The 24,891-nt window shown below is 36.5% G+C and overlaps 1 protein-coding gene across 8 annotated transcripts in view; it reads right to left on the reverse strand.

The window, feature by feature from the left end:
- The window catches only part of ECPAS (Ecm29 proteasome adaptor and scaffold), a 98,376-nt gene that overhangs the window by 50,607 nt on the left and 22,878 nt on the right, over positions 1-24,891 (reverse strand). For 7 of the 8 annotated variants that reach the window (XM_022579067.3, XM_022579065.3, XM_022579063.3 and 4 more), the window contains 7 exons: positions 21,059-21,189; positions 12,727-12,843; positions 11,764-11,882; positions 10,459-10,608; positions 7,349-7,517; positions 4,370-4,509; positions 1,332-1,413 (listed from right to left, as the gene is read on the reverse strand). In XM_022579067.3, coding sequence (XP_022434775.1) covers positions 1,332-1,413; positions 4,370-4,509; positions 7,349-7,517; positions 10,459-10,608; positions 11,764-11,882; positions 12,727-12,843; positions 21,059-21,189 — 908 coding nt within the window. Of the gene's footprint in view, positions 1-1,331; positions 1,414-4,369; positions 4,510-7,348; positions 7,518-10,458; positions 10,609-11,763; positions 11,883-12,726; positions 12,844-19,014; positions 19,221-21,058; positions 21,190-24,891 lie in introns of those variants that run through there. The other variant, XM_089913580.1, reaches the window with a different exon arrangement.

The following is a 24,891-nucleotide window of genomic DNA, read 5'->3' on the forward strand; positions in this document are numbered from 1 at the left end:
TGATGATGGCCATTCTGACCAGTGTGAGGTGATACCTCATTGTGGTTTTGATGTGCATTTCTCTAATGATTAGTGATGTTGAGCATTCTTTCACGTGTTTGTTGGCAATCTGTATGTCTACTTTGGAGAAATGTCTATTTAGGTCTTCCGCCCATTTGTGGATTGGGTTGTTTGTTTTTTTGATATTGAGCTGCATGAGCTGCTTGTATATTTTGGAGATTAATCCTTTGTCAGTTGCTTCATTTGCAAATTTTTTCTCTCATTCCGAGGGTTGTCTTTTTGTCTTGTTTATGGTTTCCTTTGCTGTGCAAAAGCTTTTAAGTTTCATTAGGTCCTATTCGTTTATTTTTGATTTTATTTCCATTTCTCTAGGAGGTGGGTCAAAAAGGATCTTGCTGTGATTTATGTCATAGAGTGTTCTGCCTATGTTTTTCTCTAAGAGTTTTACAGTGTCTGGCCTTACATTTAGGTCTTTGATCCATTTTGAGTTTATTTTTGTGTATGGTGTTAGGAAGTGTTCTAATTTCATTCTTTTACGTGTAGCTGTCCAGTCCTCCCTGGAGCTAATATGGTTTTTTAAACAACTATTAATGGTTTAGAAAGCAAACAAATAATCTTGTATTAGAGTCTAGGTTTCTACTTGGAACACTTTTAAACACAGCTAACTAAACAGAACCTATGTTATTAAGCAAACATCTTATTTCCAGAATTCAGAAGAACCCACCTATTGTTCTAGATTCTAGACCACGGGTCAACAAACTACAGCCCATGGGCCAAGTCTGGCCTACCATCTATCTTAGTAAGGTCTGTGTGTTAAGAGTAGTTTTTACATTTTCAAATGACTTTTTAAAAATCAAAACAATAAAAATAATGATAATAAAAAATAAAAACAATATTTTGTAAAAGTATATTTCATGAAAATAATATGAGATTCGCATTTCTGTAATGATAAAGCCTGACTGGTACGTGGCCATGCTCATTCAGTTCTGTTCTGCCTATGGCTGCTTTCATGCTACAGCAGAGTTGAGCAGCTGCAGCCTCAGAACGATATATCCAATAAAGCCTAAAGTATTTACAGAAAACGTTCATTGAGGCATAATCTGGACAATCGTTATTTAAGCACCTGAATTGAAAACACCAGATCAGGTAAACAAAGGTACCAGGAGATTTTAATCCACCTAGACTAGTGCGGCTTAAAACTAGTATCAGTATTTCCCACAGCATAGGTTCAGCTTAAATCAAAATAACCTGGAGAAAATGTTCAAATACATAGAGCCATGTCAATAAAATGCTTTTTATGATGATGTGAGAGTAAACAAAAAAAAACCTACCTCTTTTGTCTTCAGTGGTATATCTCCAAGGTATACCTTGTACATCTTATTAATGATGGCAGGATTATTCCAGTCTATCAAGCTACAGAAGGTTTCAACAAAGCTTGTTAAAATTATTATTTTTTTCTCCCACTCCAATAATTTCAAAAAATCATAGCCTCAATATGTGTTACCAAAGAAAAATATTATAATACACAAATGAAATGGGCAATTGACACTGCCCATTAAAGAAGAGAAGGAAAGGGATTAACTTCTATCAAAGTTAGTTTTCAAACAGAAAAAAAAGTCACTTATCCCACCATGATTCAACGTAAGATAGATCAGTGTATTCAGTGGCCCAATTTGGTACTATTCAAGAAATCTGGACTGTCTTCCACTCTCAGGGCCAATGCCACAGAGCAGTTACAACACAGCAGAGCCGTACTACACTTGTTCAAAGAGCCCTGAGGCATGATTCTTCTGTTCAGCCACTTGGAAATTCAAAAGTGATACAGAAAGTGACAAAAAACATTTTACCCATTAAAGCCACAACCCTAGGAAGCTTTCAGCCCATGGCATTTCTTAAATACCATGTCACTGTGATCCCCAGTATCCCCCCTCTTATCTCCCAGCACCCACTTGCAATTTTAGCACCTAATTCTACAGAGCAGTCCTGCTGCCATTAGTCACTAAGACTTATTCCTAATTGGGGACCACAATAAGGTGACTTACTATTGATGGGCACCCACCCTCTGCAGCAGCCCCTGCCAGTCATTTTATAAACCCAGCAATAATGCAATCCTGCATTTCACTTGATTAGTGAGATTTAACCATACTCTATTCTCTTTTGACATTGATTCTGCTTTCAAACTATGTTGTATTTGTGCAAACATAATTTATCAGGCTGCTTTGACTGTTTTTCTAATCCATCTCTTCTTTCAGAGCTTATCAATCCACCTCTTGTCTGGATATCCACAATTCCACTAGCCTCAAAGACATTCTATAATTCTACTTATTATTTACCTATATCTTTCCTCAGCTGATTGCTACTAACTAATCCTCAAGCTCCATCTGTTTCCTTCCTATAAATACTTCAGGTTTAGAGATTTTTGACAAAACACACACACACTTTAGTAAAACAAACTAAAAACTTAATAGTGATTAACTAATAAGGATAATTTTCACTGTTTCTTCTACTTTTCCTCTTGCTACCTTTCTAGTTTTAGTTTTCTTATTACATGCTTGTGAAAATTCAGAAATGAATAACACAGAAAATAAAATTCCTTATAATCTGCACCATAACCCTCTCTATTCCTTTTCAGTAACAACTAACTTTGGTGTACATTTTTCTAGACTTCTTTCCTATGCATGTAAAATAGCTGGATGGGCATGGCAGGTAGATAAAGAAACAGACATATCACTTGAAGAGATACTTTTATTTAACAAAATGGGATATCTACATATTGTTCTCAACTCACTTTTTACCTCTTAACAATGTTATGCTATTTTTGGGAAAATACAATTGTTTTAATAGACAAAACCAAAACTAATCAGAATACTTCAGCACCACATTTATAGTTCCAACAATCCAATCTACTGTATGGTGTAAAGAATGGAGTCAGTTCAAGCACAACAAGAAGTTTTAAAGGAAGATTTTTTGGAAAACAGAATGGAGGTTCCTCAAAAACATAAAAAGAGAGTTGCCAGTGAGATCCAGCAATCCCACTGCTGGGCATATATCCCAACAAAACAATAATACAGAAAGATATATGCACCCCTATGTTCACAACAGCACTATTCACAACAGCCAAGATATGGAAACAACCTAAATAAATGGCCATCTACAGATGAATGGATAAAGAAGATGTGGTACATATATACAATGGAATATTACTCAGCCATAAAAAAAGAATGAAATAATGCCATTTGCAACAACATGGATGGACCCAGAGATATCCCATTTTGTTAACTACATTTAGCATTAAATTCAAAAAAGAACTATTCCATAATCTGATTTTTTTAACGAAGTATCTTCAATTTTTCATGTATTCTCCAGTCTTTGCACATGTCATTTATTAAAATCAGTACGTATATCATTTTGTATTATGCTTTATTCATCTGCCATTACTTGGAGGCAATTTACATGTTGCTTTATTATTTTTATAATTATTTGGGCAGATATATAATATTCCATAGAGGTCACATAATTTATTTATTTACCTATTGTGGAAATCTGAATTTGTTTCCTTTCTTTTGAACAACTACAGGAAATGGTATAATGAATGAACCTGTAACATTTTTCTAAATATTTTTCTTCTCTGAATGATTCTCTTAGGATAACTTCCCAGAAGATTCAGATAAAAGATTGTAAATATTTTTATGATTCATTACCTACTACAAACTGCTTTCCAAAAATTATTTCAACTTATAGTGTCAATCAATAGGGTATAAGAATAGCAGTTTGAACAGAAACTTAAATGGAGTAATCAAATGTTGCACAATTTTATTTACCATTGGGTACAAACTGGCATACCACTGCTTTTTTGTGCATGATTTGATTTCTTAAACACAATATTTTCTATGAGCCTATTTACTATATGTATTTCCTCCTGTGTAAATTAAGATCTATTCAACACCTCTTTTCACGGGACCTGATTTTCATCATATTAACCATAATACCTACATATTCTTTATTGAAAGCCATCTCAAATAATTTGAGATAGAGGAAGAATCAAAAATGAATAACTTCCAGGTTTTGACATTTTTCTTAACATCAGTTCTTTAAGTTCACTTACCTAGACAAAGGTTTCAATTCTTACGGTTATAATCCTAACCCATTCCAATTTTAAACTACTTCTCCAAACAGCTTTTCTTCTTTGTCTTATACAGAATTCTGCTCTTTAGCAAACTGTCTTTCATACAAATTAGGTATATTTCACCATCTCATCAACTGAATGTCTCACTACACAAAACCCAACATGAACCAATGTGTGCTAGGCAAGCTTTTAGAAATCTAGCCTCTTTTTTAATTTCGAAAGTTTAAAAGGGAAGCAGTTTACCTTTGCTTGCTTTTCAACTCCAGGTCCGCCGCTGTGGCTACACTGTGGCGTGTGTCACTAGAAGCAATCACCAGGTGGAGAACGGCTTCGAGCTCAGGCACCTGCTCAGCTTCTATGAATTTCACTATACCCAATTTGCACTGTAGATAAATGAAGGGAAGGAAAACCACTTATCAGAGAAACAAAGACCACCAACCTATAACATCTGTTTCACATATCAGTATGCTCCTAAACCAAAGATTAATAAAACAACAGTAGCCACTCCTATTTAGGCTTACAATGTGCCTGGGGCTATACTAAACCATATATATGCATGGTTTCATTGAACCCTCACAATCTGTGAGATGAGTACCATTATACCTATTTTTCTGATAAGGAAAACTGAGGCAAGGCTGAAGAGATTAAGACACATTTAGTAAACGATGAAGGCCCAATCCAAACCCAAGTCTTGGACTCCAAGGCCATTATGATACGAAGCCTTCCTACTTAGGTTAACAGCCTCTCTAAAATGATGAAGCCTTGAACTGAAGTCCAAATCTGGAGTCTCCAGGTAGAAGTGGGGGTACATCAGAAGTACTCCATGGATTCTTCTGACAGTTCAAAAAGAACTAAACTCACACTCCATGAAGTTCTAATCTATTGTTAACATACTAACTCTGTCCTCAATATTCTTACATGCTGAAAAAAAACATGATTTCAAACATATGCAAGAATTGCAAATGCAAGTGAAATTCTAATCAAAAAGTATTCAATCTGGCTAAAATGAAACACAGACTGAAGAGAGATTCTGCTTAGAACTTCATGCAATGTGAAGGAGCTATGAATTTCAATACAAATAACTCTATTTAAGATAAATATACCTGAAAAATGAAACTTTACCTTTAAGAATCAGTTACATGATAGTTCTCATGTATATGAATTAGGACTGATAAAGTTTGCAATAACTAAATGACAAAGGATGCAATTAAAAAGGATCATAAAAATGCCTGCCTTCCCTCCCCATGTTCAACACAACTGACCTGCAACAAGAGTTACAACAGAGAAGATGCAAGCATTTACTGCACCCACAGTTATGGAAGTCAACTACACAAAGATGTACACAAAAAAGTGTGCAAAGGAGGGGCTTCCCTGGCGGCGCAGTGGTTGAGAGTCCGCCTGCCGACGCAGGGGACACGGGTTCGTGCCCCGGTCCAGGAAGATCCCACATGCCGCGGAGCAGCTGGGCACGTGAGCCATGGCCACTGAGCCTGCGCGTCCGGAGCCTGTGCTCCGCAGCGGGAGAGGCCACAACAGTGAGAGGCCTGCGTACCGCAAAAAAAAAAAAAAAAAAAAAAAAAAGTGTGCAAAGGAAACTGAGAACAATACTCATGTCCAGCAATAGGAGACTAGTTTAAAAAATATGTGGTCTACACATAATTACATTTAATATAGACATTAAAAAGGACATTATTTAAAAACCTGATACACTATTAAATGAAAAAAATGAAGTTCAAATAGTGTTATGTGATATGTAAAAATGTATTGTGTAAAATTATATTTGTGTACACACACATGTACACAGAGCAGGCTGTAGGTGAATGACAAACTAGGGTGGCAGGATTCCAGGTAATTTTTAATTTTTCATTATAATGTTCTATGTTACTTGAACATTTACATTACCACTAACTTTATCATTTGAAAAAAATAAAAGCTGTCTTATCTGAAAGAAAAAAATGTAAAAATACAAGAGATATTTAAAAATTAGAGGAAAACAGCTGTCGTCCTTGAAACTAAACTGTTCAACACTAGATCATGAAATTGACAAAAAGCATACAGAAGCCCTTAGAAATCAGCAAATAACGACCAACGTAAGATTACAATTTATAATGTTAACAATGATTCTCCAGCACTTATAGCTTTAGCCCTCAGACAGACCTAGATTCATAAGCCTACTACTAGGAGTGAGACTGTGGTGAATCTCAAAACCTCAATTCCTTTTACAAAATGGAACTAAATTTCTATACCTTCTCAGGCTGCTGTGAGGATTAAATGAGATAATGTATTCAAAGTACTCAGTATAGTGCCTGTCACATAGATCACACTCAATAAAGAGCAGCTTCTGTTACTATTTACCCTTCTTTCTTACTTACATCATGGTTTAAGAAGAAAAAAGATCTATAAAACACGAAGATGTTAATCTAATCAAATAGAGCCCTTGCTGAACAAATCATTCTATAAATTTGTTGAGTGGCAAGAATGCCCACTTGCCTTTTTCCCTTTCCTGGGAACACTGTTTTGATCAGTGATCACTTACACTGCCAAAAAGAAAAGGATCAAATCATTTAGACTGCCATGGAGAGATAAAGGAAGGATTGGAAGACTAACCCATGTTGCTTGAATTCCAAAATAATTACATACTGATCTCATCTGTTCTTCCCTGAGGTGCCTGATGACACAGACACAGTGAGGCACCTTCTCTGTAGAGCACCAGTCTTTTTTAAAAGCTGCTCAGAGAACATCTGTGTCCTGTTTAAATCCAGAATAAAATTCTTAATGCCAATTTTTCAATTCCCAGGAAGAAATATAAAAGGGCGTCATGCTTTTCCCCCATAAGGTCACTTGTTCCTCACTTCACACAAAATGTACAGCCCTAAAAAGCTGAATAATATAAGATAAATTGTATTTCAACTGCACCAAAGCAGCTAGATAATTATTAAACCTGTAATTAAAAACTAAAATGAAAGTTACTCAATTTATAAATGGGCTGTATTTTATACTTGAAATATGTAAGCAGTATTAGAAAAACTAAACAGCATTTCCCACTCCTCCCTTTCCCTGGGGCTTTAACCAATAAATGACATGATGACCAGAACACATTACATCAATCGTATCTCATTACAGAGCCTGAATACGCTGGAATTATGTAACACATGCTTCCACGGACTTCAAAGGGGCAAGTGTGCAGGGTTAAGCTCCGTATGAACAAGCAGTGTGTCATACCTGTTCCAATTGTTCAGGTGTCCATGGGTTATCTCCAATAACTCGTTTAGCTGCATAAAAGCTCATTCCTGGGGGAGGCTGTGGTATTCCAGAACCTCCCCCACTATTTGAAGAAGAACCCTGTGCTGAAGATGAATTTTGGCGACTCTGGGATTCATTTAACACATATCTGGAAAGGAAATAGGAATTTAACCTCTCTATAAACACATACAAACACATGCATATATATAGCACATTCAGTTATATACTTTCCTCCCACAGAATGTTGTTAGAAGAATAAACACTTGAAATTAAAATTTTATCATAAAGAAAAATTTTAGAACTATCTAAAAAAGGTATCTACATCTTCAGCAAATTAACCATTAGAGTACATCTGCTCAACCTGGTTACAAATGAACTGTAACAGTTACCAACAATGAAAATAAATATTCTGTTCACTCTCAATCTATAAATAATCGTTCTAAAAGCCACTATGGACCCACTACATTTTAAGTTTTTCGTTGACAAATACAAAGGTTTACTGACTGTAATGGGGTAGAGGGGGAACTACAGTTTTATACCCAAAGCAGAGAATATTTATAGTCATTCCCATTTCTGTCCAATTCTCCTTGAACTCCTTATATTTCTGCATTAGAAAACCCACTGAGGGCTTCCCTTGTGGTGCAGTAGTTAAGAACACACCTGCCAATGCAGGGGACACGGGTCCGAGCCCTGGTCCGGGAGGATCCCACGTGCCACGGAGCAACTAAGCCCATGCATCACAACTACTGAGCCTGCGCTCTAGAGCCCACGAGCCACAACTACTGAGCCCGCGTGCCACAACTACTGAAGCCCACGCACCTAGAGCCTGTGCTCCACAACAAGAGAAGCCACAGCAACGAGAAGCCCGCGCACCGCAACAAAGGGTAGCCCTGCTCACTGCAACTAGAGAAAGCCCGTACGCAGCAACAAAGACCCAACGCAGCCAAAAATAAATAAATAAATTTATTTTTAAAATATAGAAAAACTCACTGAAACCTCCAAACCACTTACCATACAAGCACATACACCCCAAAAATGAAAAAATTCAAAAGGATCCAAAGAGGAAAAAAATCATAATAAGGACCAGCTTTTTCCATTATATGTTCAAAGCATACAGCTTTGCAGCTAGTTTTAATTTATCATCCCATTTCTTTTTTAGCTTCTATAGATTAAAAATAAGATTTCTGATAAATTCATTTTGAACCATTAAACTAGCATTCCTCATCTACAAAATGAAAATTTTGATATGAATATTAATTCAAGTCCCTCTGCACTCTAAAATTCTATGCTGACAAATTACCAGACTGGATATTAAAATAAAATAACTGTTATAATAAAAATTAAAGAAAACACCTGAAGCCTAATGGCACAGTAAATTATTCCACATTACTATATACCATATTTGTTCCATTCCTAAATTCATCTAATTTTTTTTTTAAAACCTGTTAAAGAATCGTTTTAATATTTTTTATATAAACAAGGCAAATTCTCACTGCTAAGAAAAATGTGAGGAACTACTGGCTTGGGTACATTGTGTGCCTAAGTTAAATTTGGATTTCAAAGTTAAATTACCAAAGCCATCATCACCTGCCAGTTCTGGCTGCCTCCTGATTCAACAACTATAAAAGGAGGTTTTCATTTATTTCTCAGTTATAGCAAGACTGGCAGCAGTAAGTAAATCAATTAATAACTACTGAACAGCTAACACCGTGCAAAACACCATCCTAAGCACAAGACAGAGGAATGGCAGGAGGTGTAAGACTGAGTGTCTGCCATCTGGAGCAAGTTGAGACAATAACAACACAACAAGTGCAACAGCATATGATACGTTATCAGATGACAAAGAAACTGCAGGGAAGTAAGAAATGATATGACAGAGGTAGTGGAAGGTCCAGAAAATAAAGCCGCCAAATTAGAGGAGTGGGAGGAGAGCAAAAAGGAGAGGAAAGAAATCGTACAGCGTGAACTCTCGTGGCTGGATGGAGGGACAGGTGATGAGGAGCCCCCCATGCCACGCTCATAGTGTATACTGCATTTTTGGTCAGGGAAGAAATGTAATGAAAGCAATACGTTCGAAGAATCTCTCTGGCAGCAGGACAACCTAGAAAAGGAGCAGGCTGGAAGCAGATGACAACGTGGGCGCTACGCCAGGAACCAGAGCTAGAGTAAACAGCTCCTGACTTCAAAGAGCTCCCAATCTATTAGGATGGGATAAGCCAACAACGCAATAAAAGCACAAAGTGGCACTTCAGATGGGTGCTTAGCCTTATGAGGACAAGGAAGAGTCCTGTGCCTAGGGCAGGGATTTAGTCAGAGACAACAGAACTGGCCTCTAAGCTAGTTTGTGAGGCTTTTTCAAAGTGGTTTTCCTGGCTGTCGTTTTCTGTTGTTCTCTTTCTTTCCTTCTTTCTTTCTTGATGGGGAAGCATTCTAAGCAGAGAAAACTGTCTTCTCTTAAAATGTAGACAGGCAAGGAGATACAGAGTACATGAAATGCATGAGTGCATGTAATGACTGGAAAATAACAGCCCAGGGATTTTAAGGGGTCACTGATAAAATCTGTGTTTTAAAAATCAGGAAACTCTGTGGCAGTGTAGAAAGTTTTGAAGAAGAACAGCTGGTGAGAAAGTCATGAAAAGACATGAAAAGAGTTGAAAAGAGCCGAAACTAGAATGGCAGCAGTGGGAATGGTTCCAGGACACATGGAGGAGGAGGAAGGAGGTCTTACGGAACTGATACTGCAGCAACGAGGAAGAGAAAGCTAGAGGCAATTTATAACTGAGCGCCTACAAGGCTAAGAGAATCATCACAGCACTGATGGCAGTTAATGAAGAGAAACTATGTTTACTGGGAAGCCTGATTTCAGCTTGGACGGGGCAAGTCTGAAAGCACAGCAGCAGCTCCACACCCATAAGGTCAGTAAGCAGCGGCGCTGCAGTTTAGAAGAGGTCAGGGCTGCAGCAAAGCAAATCTGAGACATTCATTTTCAAGTGAAAGTTGAATCACTGAAAAGAGTACTTGACTGCACACAGTAAAAGCAATCAAGAACAAGGTTGCTTTGTTTTGTTTTGTTTTGTTTTTTTACTTACCCATAAGGCATCAAAAGGACATCTAGCATGAAGTCCAAAAGCAGCTGCACAGTCTTTGGTTTCTCAGCAAGGTTAAACGGAGAAGCTGATTTTGATGATTCAACAGGGTATTTCATGTGAAAAAGGGTTGGTATTAAAAGATGCATTAAGCTGAAAAAACAATTACATTTATTGCAACTATTTAAAAAATAAGGTTTTTTATACATGCAAATAACAGACAAAACCAAAAAACAATAAAATCACATAACAAAAAGTAGCAATCATAGCAAGGGCCATTCATTTTCAATACCACTAATTTACAAAGTCCTAATCTAGGGAGTGGCCTAGACTTCATTCTTATTTCTTTCTTATTAAAAGCTCAGGATATTGAGTAATAAGTGACATTTAGCCAATCTGGCTCATCACCAAAAACACCTGAGAAAAATGTACATAATATGGGCTCAGTGTTAATATCTATTACCACAAGAGATTTAATATTAAACCTTAGGTAAAGTTCAACTTATAACATGTCCTGTCAATCATTTTTTTCCTTTCCACATTTAATTAAAAATAAAGTCATTTTAAATCTAAAGAAATTAAACATCAATCATGTCAATATTTGGAATACAATATTAAATTTCCACTGTGTGAATTTAAGTAACAGATTCTTTTCTTCTTTCACTATACCTGTTGCTATTAAAACATGAAAATTTCAAACAGTGTTTACAATGTCTATTAATTTTACTTGTAAATATCTGTGTTACAATCTTTTAAAAATGTTTATGCTCTAAAAAGTGAAGTGAAAACATGATTTAAATCCATCTTTCCTCCACAACTTCTTTTCATGGTTGTCACCACAACAGGGCTTAGGATACAGAAGTTTTGAGCTAAGCCTAGAAACTAAGGATGATATTCCTTTTCACCTCTCCAATTCCCATATTAATACAAACAAGTAATTAGTTCCTTAAGAAAACTGCTCTGAAACTTTATATCCTCCAAGAAAGAAATGTCTGATGAAAAGCATATTAGATCTCACATTTTTGCAATCACAGAAAATCAGTTGCTTCAAAATAACTAACCGAAATAAAAATGCATTTAGATTGAGGAAAATGTTAGTTCTACACATTTTTTGATATGCTCACAAGAAATTTTATAATTTATAAAATTAACAAAACAGTAATGTTGAGGTAACACAGAACTGTCAACTCAAAGAGCTCAACTCAAGCCTTTGTATTTGCCCAAGTGAAACCAAATGTGTGGATCTATTTTTGAATGGCAGCTGTTGACTCTCACAGGTGGGCAATAAGGTAACTGAGGAAAGCATACCTGTCCTGCTGGGGCTGAGGCTTCCCTTCCATGGCAGTAAGAAGTGTAGGAGCCAGCTCACATTGTTTTTCCACTGGTAGGCGAGGATAGCCCATCTTAACATAAATTATAGTAAAATTCTAATGCAACAAGAGAAAGTCAAGTAAGTATGAAAGAAATACTCTAGGATTTCAACAAAAACACATGACTAATAACCTAGGCGGCTTTGTTGTAACAAAGAAATTGAATCCTCCTTCCTCATGCTTATCACCTGTTTGTTACTGCTTGACCAACTAGTATATCTCAGGAAGAACTCCAGCCCCAATTACTCAAAATGCTTACTTTTAAGATGGGCTTCATATGAGAGAGCATGATCTAGTCTAAAGCACTTATACGTATATCAAATCATCACACTGTACACTTTAAATATAGACAATTCTATTTGTCAGTTACGCCTCAACAGAGCTGGGGAGGAAATAAAGTACTCATATGTGCAATTACTTTTCACTGAAAAGAAAAAAGTAATCATCTGACCTACCTAAACCTACATACTACACTTCAGTATCAGCTCTCCCAGTTTGTTACATTCATCCTTGCAAGCTAAGTGGAGACCCCATGTTAAATCCTGGGCTGCCATTTCCCAACTGGTCAATTACTAAAATAACCTTCTCTTTCTAATTCAGACTGACCTCTCATAATCTTTTACTAAGAATCAATCATTCTTTTTGTAAATCAACATACCTGACAAGTCATTACACCAACATTCCTTTGCCCTGTGTAAACGGCCATACATTATCCTGTTCCTACCATTTCCTCCAGATCAATACTCAGTGGAAAAACAGTGTGTCCTTTTGAAGAAAAACACCTCACCTTTCATTTAGTCTAAGGTGAAATTCTAGGCTGGCCAATATACTGATGACATCTAATAAATGTTATGAAAGAAAACTTACTGTAAGTCAGAAAATATTCCAAGATAACACTCACTGTGACAAAGGAAACTGCAGCAGGGTCCTGGTACTGAACCAAGAGTGTCTCTACTGGGAGCTGTATCTTGGGGCGGCTTTTTATACGCTTATTCAGATGGACCAACAGTTCCATTACCTAAAATACAGGAAGATATAAACTGAAATTATTGATCATATCTTAAAAACGAATTCATTTCTCAGATATTATTTATTTTAATGAATAGTAGCTACTTTGTTCTCTTAAAGGAGGTAAATTTGACATCCCAGAAAGGGAGTATACAATAGTAAAATCTTGTTCCAAAATGTTATCCCCAAGAATCCATGCACCAGATTTGTAGTAGTGAATTTATTTTTACAATGTCCTTTAGTTAATTAAACTTGAGATTCCAGATGGGCCTACACTGAGGCACAGTCTCCCAGAAGACCTGTGAACAAATGATAGCAACACACTATGCTACAGACTGAATGTCTGTGTCTCCCAAAATTCACGCTTTAAAGCCCTAAACCCCACTGTGACGGCTTTGGGAGGTAAACAGGTTTGGAGGAGATCGCGAGGGGGGCGGCCCACAATGGGATGGGTGCCCTTCTAAGGGGATGAAGGAGGTATCAGAGTTCTTCCTCTCTCTGCCGTCTGAGGCTAAAGCAAGAAGACAGCCCTCCATACACCTTGAAAAGTTCCCGACGAAGAGCCTGACCATGCTGGCACTCTGATCTCGGACTTCCAGCCTCCAACACTGTGAGAAACAAATGCTGTTTATGTCATCCAGTCTGTGGTATACTGTTATAGCAGCCCAAACTAACTAAAATACAAAGTGAACACTACGGCAAGAGAAATATACAAGGTACTGAGAATTTCAGGAAGAAAAAGTTATCTACTAAGATCAAGGAGGACTTCCCGGAGGAACTGACAGGAAACTAAGTCCCAAAGAGCAGATGAAATTCCAAGCAGAAGATCAGTTGTAAGAAGGTATAAGAGGTCTAAAAGAACATGGTGCGCTGCATCTGACTGAAACACAAGAGTGGTAAGAGATAAAAGCAGGACCTAGATTACAGAAGGATTTGGGTAAAATGCTGAGAAATTTTTACTTTATTTTGAAGATCATCTGGTTCTACTAAAAAGTTTTAAGTAAGTAATATCAAACTTCCTCTCCTTTAAGTGGGAAAAGACAGAAACAGAGGTCAATAAGTCAACAATACCCATGGGTGGAAAGGAAGCTACAGAGGTTTACATCAAATGACCCTAAGCTTACGATGAAAGTGGGATTATCTTGCTAAGAAAGGAGCATTGAGATATAGGATTTTTAGAAAGCCTCACCTAAAGACTCAAGAATTTAAAGTGACTATTCCAGAGGGCCAGGCTTACACTATTCTCCATCACTTCTGAAATTTGAGATCTAGCTTCAAAGCAAGTATTAAGGAGAGCTGTAGGGATGTTCACAGCAACAGCAAAAGTTCAAAGTTATCTACAGCAATCATGAAATAAGTGAATTTTTAAAATAACAACAAATCTAAAAGTCAATGTTTGTTAAATGAGTGATAAGAATAATCGTAAAATAGCTGACATTTATTGAGCAGTTTCCACGCAGGACAGCTCTTTGCATTCCTTATCTCATCTGATTCTCACAACAACTGGAGAGGTGCTATTGTCATTCCCATTTTACACTGTGAGGAAGCAGAGGGTCAGGAAGTGAAGTTAACTTGTCCAGCAACTTACTGAGCCAGCAAGTGGCACAGTCAAGATCTGACTCCAGAATCCATATTTTTAACCTTATCAGACACTGACAGTTGAGCTTAACTCAGCTAAAGTGTCTGTTACTGTGAGACACCCTCGGGAGCCCTCAAACATTACAAAGACCTAGAAACTTGCATTACCACACATACCTCACCCAACCTCCTGCCTGTCCAGACCTGTGATTCAGCTGGATGACAGGGGAAAAAATCAGGAGGAGCCAGGCTAAAGGAAAACAGCCCTCTTCTGATGATCTAAGCTAGGCTGCTTCCTAGAAGGATCCTATGGAAAATCATTATTGATGGTGGTAGACAATCATGCCCACAATTACATACTTTCTTTTTTAAGACAATTTTAAAAATTTTAAGTAGATTAACTACTTAATTTTCTTCTAGCAATATTATCACCTTAAATATTGACTCATTTCCTATATTTGGTTATCCACTGCCTGCAATCCTGCCTGAAATCCGCTGAACCAGTCCCTCCCCCAGCTAAACTGACAACAGTTAACCTCTGTCAGTAAGCCTACAGAATTACCAGCCTCGGGTATATAGTATTTTGTCCCTATCAGTTCCCCTTATTACTCATTCATTTATATTCATTTGCTCATTAGTAAACTTTTTAATTGAAGTATAACATATAGCTGAAGTGCAAAATTGAGAATGTATGGCTTAATAAATTTTCACAAAGTAAACACACCTTTGTAACTACCAGAAGTACAAAGGCCCTGCACCCCACTGACTAACCCCTCTTCCTGACTTCTAACACCATATCTAAATTTATATAAATGGAACAAATAGGATGAACTCATGTGTTTTTCATTCTATATTATATCTGAGATTCATCCATGTTGTTGTTCACTTTCACTGCTCTAGTAGGAAAAAAACAGAATTTATCCATTCTCCTATATCATGATAGATATAAGATTATTTCCAGTTTGGACCATTATGAATAATGCTATGAACATTCTTAGCTATGTCTTCTGGTGCACAGATATACACACTTCTATTGTATACAAACCCAGGACTGGAAATGCCTGGTCATGAAGTATACATATGATAAGCCTTAGAATATTTCCAAACAGTTTTCCAAAGTGGTTATACTAATTTACACTCCCACCAGCAGTGGTCAGTTTTTAATTTTTACCTATTCTAAGAAGTCAGAATATACCAGGTTCGCTGTAAAAGAGAATTCTACATAACATATCTCATTTTCCTTAAAATAGTGATATGTCAGTAGAAGTCTAAAACTTATTTCTCTTGGGAATTCCCTGGCAGTCCAGTGGTTAAGACTCGGCGCTTCCACTGTCATGGGCCAGTGGCCGATCCCTGGTCGGAGAACTAAGATCCCACAAGCCATGCGGGGCAGCCAAAAAATAAATAAATCAAAAATAAAACTTATTTCTCTTTCACCCAATTTATCCACAAATTATCAGCTGCTACTTTACAGGTATCCTGCTTAAGCCTAAGAAACATTATGGAACTGACAGTCAGGAGCCCTAAGACTACAGAGCTGAAAGTCAATACTAGATTAATCCCTAGGGTCACTGACTACAAAATTTTACATACTGAAATTATTTATATGTAAGCTTTTATTAAAAAAATACTCTGCTTTCACATGACAGTCTTATTTTATATGGTAAAAAAAGGTCTAATAATTGTAACTGCATTCTAGGTTTGTGATCAATATCTACATCCTTTGTTTTATTAACAATTATATAATAAGCAAAACTCCCAATTATCATATTGGTTCTATTTGCAAGAGGTATTAGTATGAGTACAGGACTGTACAAATCATGAAAGTCTGACCAGGTAGCTATATTTCAAAGTAAATAAAAGTCTGACCGAGTATCTGTACTTCAAAACAAATAAAAGGGAAACACACATCAAGCCTCTACTACCAGGAGTCAAAATAACATGCAGGCAAAATTATGTTCTTGCTTTCAGACATTCTTTTATCCTCAACTTTCATTCACTGACCCCTCATGTACTGAATTCACTTTCACACATAAGCTAAAGAATGAACGTGTTTGCCATCATGTGAAGGCAAAGCCTGGCAGAAATCACTTAGTCTTGGAATTATCTCTCATGTGTAAAGTCGCTTGTTAGTCATGTGACACAAAGCAAGTTATTTGACTTCTCTGAGCCTCAGTTTCTTCCTAGATGAGATGGGAATAACATGAGCACCTATACCCCCCAGAGTTGTTAAATGAGTTGTAATGAACTGAGACAATGTCCACATAGGCATTTAATGCTTTGCACTATTATCATTTTCTGAATCACTTTCCCCCATTTGCAGAAATCAAATGATAACATTTCACAGGCTATTATGAGGATTAAATGGAAGGATATGTCAGAGTCTAGCATACTGCTTAGAATGTAAACAGGTGTCTCAGCTGTTAGATCTCTTTTCCCTTATTCCAGAAGTTTTCAAACTTAACAACAAAACCCCTTTACCAAGAGAAATCTGATATGTAAAAAAAGCAAACAAAATTAGTATTTTACAATATAAATTAAATATACAAGTTCACAATGATTATATCCCTCTTTATTCTATTTTCTTGCTTTTTCAAATTATAATAGAAAAACACATTTATTACAATAAATTAAGTGAAAAATCATAATTATCCCTTTTCCCTAGTCCATTCATAGCCACTCGAAGACACCAGTATTAATACTTCGGTGTTCATCTTCACATCTTTCTCTGTATCCACAAAAACTTCTACAAACATATTTACATCTTTTTTTAAAAAATAGATCTTTATTGGAGTATAATTGCTTCACAATACTGTGTTAGTTTCTGCTGTACAACAAAGTGTATCAGCCACATGCATACATATGTCCCCATATCCCCTCCCTCTTAAGCCTCCCTCCCATCCTCCCTATCCCACCCCTCTAGGTCATCGCAAACCACAAGCTGATCTCTCTGTGCTATGGTGCTGATTCCCACTAGCTATATCTTTAGATTTTACTTGTTTACTTTTTACAAAAATGAGCTATATATCATTCACGTTAGCACAGAGTCCGCTTTGTTTCCAGTTAAAAATATATAAGCTTCTTAATTTAGACCTAACTCATTCTTTGTAGTAGTTGCATAATATTCCATGGGATTCAAAGTTGTTTTTAAAAAATCATCTGTACGACTCATCACAGTAAACACATTTTCGTATATTTCCTTCAAGCTTTTTGTAAAAAGGTTAGAAAAATTCACCAATAGACCAAAGTCAGCATTATTTGGAATATGAGAAGAAAATCAAAGGAAAATTTCTAGGGAACAACCTAGTAAGAAATAATAAGAAATATGGAGATATATGTAAATGTAGAGCAGATTCACTTTGTTATAAAGCAGAAACTAACACACCACTGTAAAGCAATTATACTACAATAAAGATGTTTAAAAAATAGATAAATAAAGGACAACATGAAAAATAAATATAAATGAAAAACAGAAAAAAGAAATAAGAAGGTAATTACTATTTCTAGTAAGAAATATAAGGGAAGGGGGAGAAGGAAGAAATCTGAACAAGATAAAATAATTTACTTGATGGTAACTGAGTAAAACATCTTGTTTACTTAGATACAAACTAATGACTGAAATGTTAAGAATGTGGATAGAATTGCTTGATTAATCATTATATTAAAACAGAATATAGGTTATCAAACTCTTAAACAGAAAATGTATGGCGGGAAGAGGAGAGAAGGGAGAAGAGGGAGAGATGGAAAGAATGAGAACAGATCAAGTGATGAGAAAGGTTAATAACTGGAACTGATGTACATGCCCTCAATCCAAACCTCCAAAAAAATGTGACATCTCAATTACATTGATGAAGATATGCAGCTAAAGTAAATAAGGTTAAGATTGCTGGCTGGGGCAAAGATTCCTCAATCTAACTTACACCAAAGGAAAACACTGGCTACAATACTAGTCTTAGAGGATAGAGGTATTGGGGAAAGAAATCTTAAATGAGATTTGAAAGATAAAAAAAGTAAGTAATACAATACAAATTACTAAGAAACACAAGATCTTAAACTTGTGCATCAAAACACATCAAGGAGGCACAAGAGGGAGGGGATATGCAGATATATGTATGCATATAGCTGATTCACTTTGTTATACAGCAGCAACTAACACACCATTGTAAAGCAATTATGCTCCAAGAAAGATGTTAAAAATAAATAAATAAATAAGGACACTCAAAAAAAAAAGACGCATCAAGGTGAAACTATTAAAACTAAAAGGAAAATCAGAAAAACTACAACAGCAGCAGGAGATTGTAATTCACTATTAATTTACAACAGGACTGGAAGATAGGTTTCTTGAGAAATGGGAGCAGTGTTGAGTGGCCTATCCACACACTGAGCTCCATATTCCACCAATAGGAAATATTTTTTTAATCTTATGAATAGTTTTTATGAACATCAGAAATACTATGCTTTAAGAGACTAGAACATTTGCTCACTGTGGTTTCAAATCAGAATGCAGTAAAACCAGACAAATTTTACACTATTTTAAAACCAAAAACAATGTTCTTATAAACTAATTATTACGTCAAAAATAAAATAACCTAATACTGCTCACCAGTGTAACTATGGGGTATAACCAAAATAGTAATCAAAGAGAAATCCGGAAACTGAGGTTGTCTTCAGTTCTGTTTTTCTGTTATCCGACCTTAATGAAGTCACTTAATCATTGCAAGCCTCAGCTTCATCTATAAAATGGAAATAACACCTACACCTCACATAATCTTGTGAGCATTTAAGTGATTAGCATTTTTCCTGGCACATAATGACCTTTACCATCACGTACTTTACAAACTGAAATCTTATGTGAGAAAAACATATCAAAGGAAAACCAAAAAAGGAGTAATTCGAATAAAAATAGAAGAAAAACACACTTGAAAAAATTAATATAAAAGCTCTTTTTCCTTTTAAATTGGCCCATTAAAAAAAGCAAACCTTTGGTAGTAACAAAAAAATTAGAAACAAGAATGGAATTTCTCCACTTGAATGGTAACAGAATATTAAGAATAGTAGTATGATAGACGTGAATAATATACAACTGAACATATAAAGTAGATGGTTAGAGATGAATGATTTTCTACAGAAGATAAAATACAAGGAAACATAAAACTCCTAAGTAAATAAGTTTTAAAAAAAAACACAAAAAACCCTACTGAAAATACTCAGCCGAGAAGCCTAGACTAATGCAAAAACTTCCTTCTGTTTACTCTCCTTTTCGCCACTGCAAGTCTTTCTCCACCCCACAGCCAGCATGATTATGTCACTACCACCAATACCCTTTCAAATGGCTGCCGCTGGAATCCCCATGCCTGAACTCCTATCACTCTTCCTCTGGTGCACAGGGTGCATCTCTGTGGCCTTGTTCAGCTCCCTGAAGGTTTTATACTCAGTTCCGGCTCAGAATCTCTACACAGGGCCTTCTCTGCCTTTAGTGGTCTCCCCATCTCTATGCCTGGCTACTTCCTACACACCTCCCTTACACCCTATACTTAATTTAAATCAAGTCCCCAAATATATTCTTTCATACAATCCTTTGCCATCTTAGCATTTATTGCCATTTTAACTCTATACTCTTTGCCTTATTGTTTAATACTCATCTCCCCAAGTAGACGTTTCTTTCCTTCACCAACGTATTCCTAACACCTGGCATATAGAAGGTACCCAGTAAATATTTGCCAAATAAATGATGAGACTGATGAAGCTAAATAAGGAAACAGAAACCAACACATGAAGGCCTTTTATACCTAGTTATTCTTAGGGTAAGAAAAGGCCATAGAAGAGTTTTAAATAGGAGAATGACATGATCAAACACGTTATCTATCTTAGCAAAGCAGTATTAACAATAGGCATGTCAAATACGTGACAAGAATGCCCTATTCCTTCCTGTAAACATAACAGACATTCTTAAAGATACTCTTTCTCCACTGAACTCAAATCAGGCCTCAGAATCCCTCTCAGGGCAGACCTCCGGGAAGGTCACGCCAATCAATTACAGTGGCTCAAGGATTGAAACCTGATGATAGCTCAAAAACCCAAAGGTCTAGTATAAATACACGAGAAGACAAATGAATTATTTTAAAGGTGAAGCATCCAAATGTTCCATGTAGAACATTAGGTTAAAAAAGAAACTCTTGATGTGACAGTTACCCAGCTTTTACTAACAGTTCTTCAAAAAATTCTAAAACAGGAGCTGTACAACAGTATCTTGCTTTCAAAAACATTTCTTTTGCTTACTTTTAATTAAGGCCATATTCACCGTCAGCCAATGATTAAAGAATATTTTTGACCCATTACCACCTGACTTTCATATTGGACTCAAGGGCACAGATTTTAAATCAGACCTCCATACATTCCAGAATAATTATCTCAATTATGTCATCCAGTACTGATGCCAAGTGTACAGCTGGAGCTAAATGCAGCTGTGCTAAGCATACAAAAGGTACTTTTAAATTGTGGAAGCTGGTCCTAGACTTACTGTCCATTTTGAAAAGCCTAATTGGGATCATGAAGCTAGATTTCAATAATGGGAACAGAAAACTCACTTCATAAAATACATCCATTTATTCACTATTTAATTCCCCCAACTGTCCCAGCATGCTTACCTTTTTACGTACTCCTTCTTGGGTGCTGGACAGCTTGAGCAAAACAGGAGGAAGGAATTTAGATATAATATTCTGTAATTGTTCATCTGTTTCAGCATGGCCAAGTCGTAAAAAGACTCGTTCAAGCTGGTCTACAATATAAAAAGAGAAAAGGATAACTTAGCACATCAAACAGAACTAAGACTAATCACTTTTATAGCTTAATCCTTTTTTCTATACTGCAGATCCTTCAGCCAGAACTTTAACCATAGCTAGCCCTGTATGCAGACGATTTTGACACAGCAATGAAACAGCACTAAAAAGGTTTACTAGCTAATTATACTGTCTTACAACTGTCCTGGTCATTTAACCTCTAGAAGAGAGGAAAACAAAGACAAGAACAACAAATTTCTCTCCTATTTACAAGGTTATTCAGTTTTTCTAAAGGATGTGGATACCAGAAAAGATACAAAAGTTTTGAAGAAATCGTCTAGACCTAGCTAGCAGAGCCATGCAGGAGAACTTTAATCAGATACCAGGGATAATATTATATCTTTGGTGAAACCATCTTACTGATGAAATTTCTTCAAAGACAGAATCACTGCCCATTACTGCTGGAATTAGCCAACCAGAATGTGAGAGACAAATTTCCACAAAGAAAGCCACTGAGAAACATATTAACACCAAAGGGATGCTCTCAGCAAAACCCAGGCAACTACAGAACAAGCAACTAACACACTCAGAGCTTCTGTCTCTTCAATCAATACATTGCAGGGGAGGGGAGAGTGCTGAGGTGAAAGGGGAACCTACCAAGGGCAAATGACTGGATACTTGATTTTTTTTAATTATTGTTAATTTTTTAGGTGTTACAACGGTATTGTGGTTATGTTTGTTTTTTAGAGGTTCTTACAAAAATTATCCGTAAGTGATCAGGGAGCATTCTAAGGCCCTGGAATGTCCTACACCTCAATCTGCATGATGATTACACAGCTCTACACACTTATAAAAATTCACAAGCTCTATCCTTTCATACTTTCTACTGTATCTATTATACCTTAATTTTAAAATTTAAAAATATAAAACAAAAAAATTTATTTAAAGGAGTCCTTTTTTTCAGAGATAAAGACTAAAATGTCTACAGGTGAAATAAGTTACTTAGATTTACATCAAATAATCAGGGGTGTACTGGAAATCTGCTGAGAGTAAATTTCAGACGTTCTCACACACAAAAAAAGGCAACTGTGAGAAAAAGACATCTTAATCAGCTTGACCGAAGTAATCATTTCATTATGTATATGTGTATCAAATTATCACATTGTACACCTTAAATATATATAATTATTTCAGAAACTAAAAATAAAGTCATGGCCTCATTCAGGTCATTTTAAAATAAATAAATAATTGGGGGTGCTGGGGTGAGAAATGGGGAGGGACCATATAAGTGAAACCAAGATTGGTCACTAGCTGATAACTGTTCGAGCTCTGTGACAGATACTTAGAATTTGTACTTCTGTATATGCTGGAAATTTCCATAATAATTTTTTACAGGAAGAGATATATATACACATATAGATATAGATACATAGATATAGATATGTATCTCCAGAGGGAGCCTAGAAGCAGTCACAACCTGGCACAACCTAGTAGCAACAAGCACACCCAGCACCCGGATCTTGGGTTTTTAAACACCCTTCTCCAGTAAAAGGAGCCAGACTCTTGGGGAAATGGCTGATTCTAGGGCTGGGGCAGGGAAAAAACAAGATGAACCTGAAGCATCCTGTAGGGCCAGAAAGGAAACAGGGCCTGATAAGTCAAAGGGATGCAGGAACCACCCTGAAAGAGCTCCATTATGGCCAAGGCTGGAATAAATTTGAGGAACAAAATAAATAACATAGTACTGGATTCTAACCCAAAGTATAAAATAAATTTACATGACTCTATGATATAAATAAATGACTGAAGGATTAAATGCACTGGGGAAAAGAGACAAGTCTTTCTTACAGAATTCCAAATAATTATGTAGATACCTCCCCCTACAGGAGGTAGAGCTTAATTCGTGCCTCTACCCACCCCTTGAGGGTAGACTAGATTTAGTGACTTGCTTCCAAAGAACAGAAGAGGGAAAGAGGAAAATGTTAACTTTACAGTGGTGAAACCTGATAAACACTGTTTTAACCAAGCCATGCCATGTGGTATCAGGATCACTAACACGACAAGAGAGGCATTTCAACTCTGTGGTATTCCTTCCAAAAACTCATAACCCTCATCTACTCATGAGTAAAACAAAAAACCAACAGAAACACCAAGTTAAAATACATTCTACAGGCTACCTGGCCAGGATTGCTCAAGACTTTCAAGATTGTGAAGAAAAAAAAAAAAAGAAAAACTAAGAAACTGTCACAGACTAGAGGAGTCCGGGGAGACAGGACATCTAAATGCAGTGTGGTGCCCTGGACTGGATCCCAGAACAGAAAGAGGACATTAACGGAAAAACTGATGAAATCCAAATAAAGTCTTGAGTTTAGCTTTTAAAATTAATACTAAGGGAAGGAAGGGAGGAAAGGCAGGCAGGCTGACTCTGAGATTATCACACCAAATGCTTCTATTTGCTAATAGTTGAATGCTACTATAAAAGGAGCTCCTAGGAACAGTGGATTCAATCCACAACATCCATGGAAGTTACAGGTAAGGAGTCTCTGCCCCAGCGCCTTACAGATCTTAGGCAGTGGAAACTGCCTACAGATTTTAGCTACAGAAACTTAGAAGAACCGTTCTGCGGAAGAAGGCCGAAAGTTAAATTCTTCATAACAAACTGACCTGCAAAATCTGTGCCCAAGGCTTAAAAAAAAAAAACCAAGTGATATCTGGTCCTTTTCATTTTTCATACAACCATTTGGGTGCTTCCTATGTATCCCCAGCATAGCACCTAACACTTTCTACTCTCCCTCACTAGAAAGGAAAACATAACATCCTCAACGCAGTAAAACTGTTTATGATGGGAATGTGGAAATGGAAAGAAAGGGCACCAAACATCACACGGGGGTCCTTGTCAAACAGGTCAAGTATACCCAAGGAAGAGGCAAAGGAAGAGGGTCAATGTAACACTGCTGCATCATTCTGACAAACATCTATACTTTAAATAAACGATCATCAAACATGTTCAAACTTTATGAAAAGAAATGTAAATACAAGTGCAGATATAATCAACCACTAACTTTTTCAGCCTACCAAAGTTAGCAAAATATGGGCAAAGATTTAGCAACAGTATGGTGCCTGAATCCTGCTGTTAACGGCACTGAAGGGTGAACCCTGTGCCTTTACCCTCAACCCTGGAAACTGAGCCCCGTGAAAGTGACAATCCAAATTAGGCCTTTGCCCCCAAACGTGTCTATTCAGAAACAAGAAGGGATGTAACCAAAAGTTCTGAAAATTCAAAAGGAATCTAAAACTCAAGTTCACCTTTCACAAGGACTCAGTGTTTAGTTGTAGGAACTGAGATCCTCCAGGTCATCACCAAAGTATCTGAGGTATGACAAACATTACTTTAGAGTCAGGGGCAAGTTCTACCCTCTCCACAATTTTGATATTATTCCTCTTATTCAAACTCATATTGAGTTAATTTCACTTACAAGAAAATTAAAGACATCACTATAACCTCAGATAGTCACTGTTAAATGTGGGGAATATATTCTGAACTATTTTTTCCTATTCATACACTAACATTATTTTAATCTAAAAACTGGAATATGACACATACTATTTTACAATTTGCCTTTTTTTTCCTTTTAGTTAACACAAACACATTATCTAAAACCCTTGGAGCAATAGATGTCTCAGGACTTTTCAGATTTTTG

The sequence above is a fragment of the Delphinapterus leucas genome, chromosome 6, assembly GCF_059928025.1.
Source record: "Delphinapterus leucas isolate spDelLeu-1000000601 "Yukka" chromosome 6, BTC_Dleu_Yukka2, whole genome shotgun sequence".
NCBI lineage: Eukaryota > Metazoa > Chordata > Mammalia > Artiodactyla > Monodontidae > Delphinapterus > Delphinapterus leucas.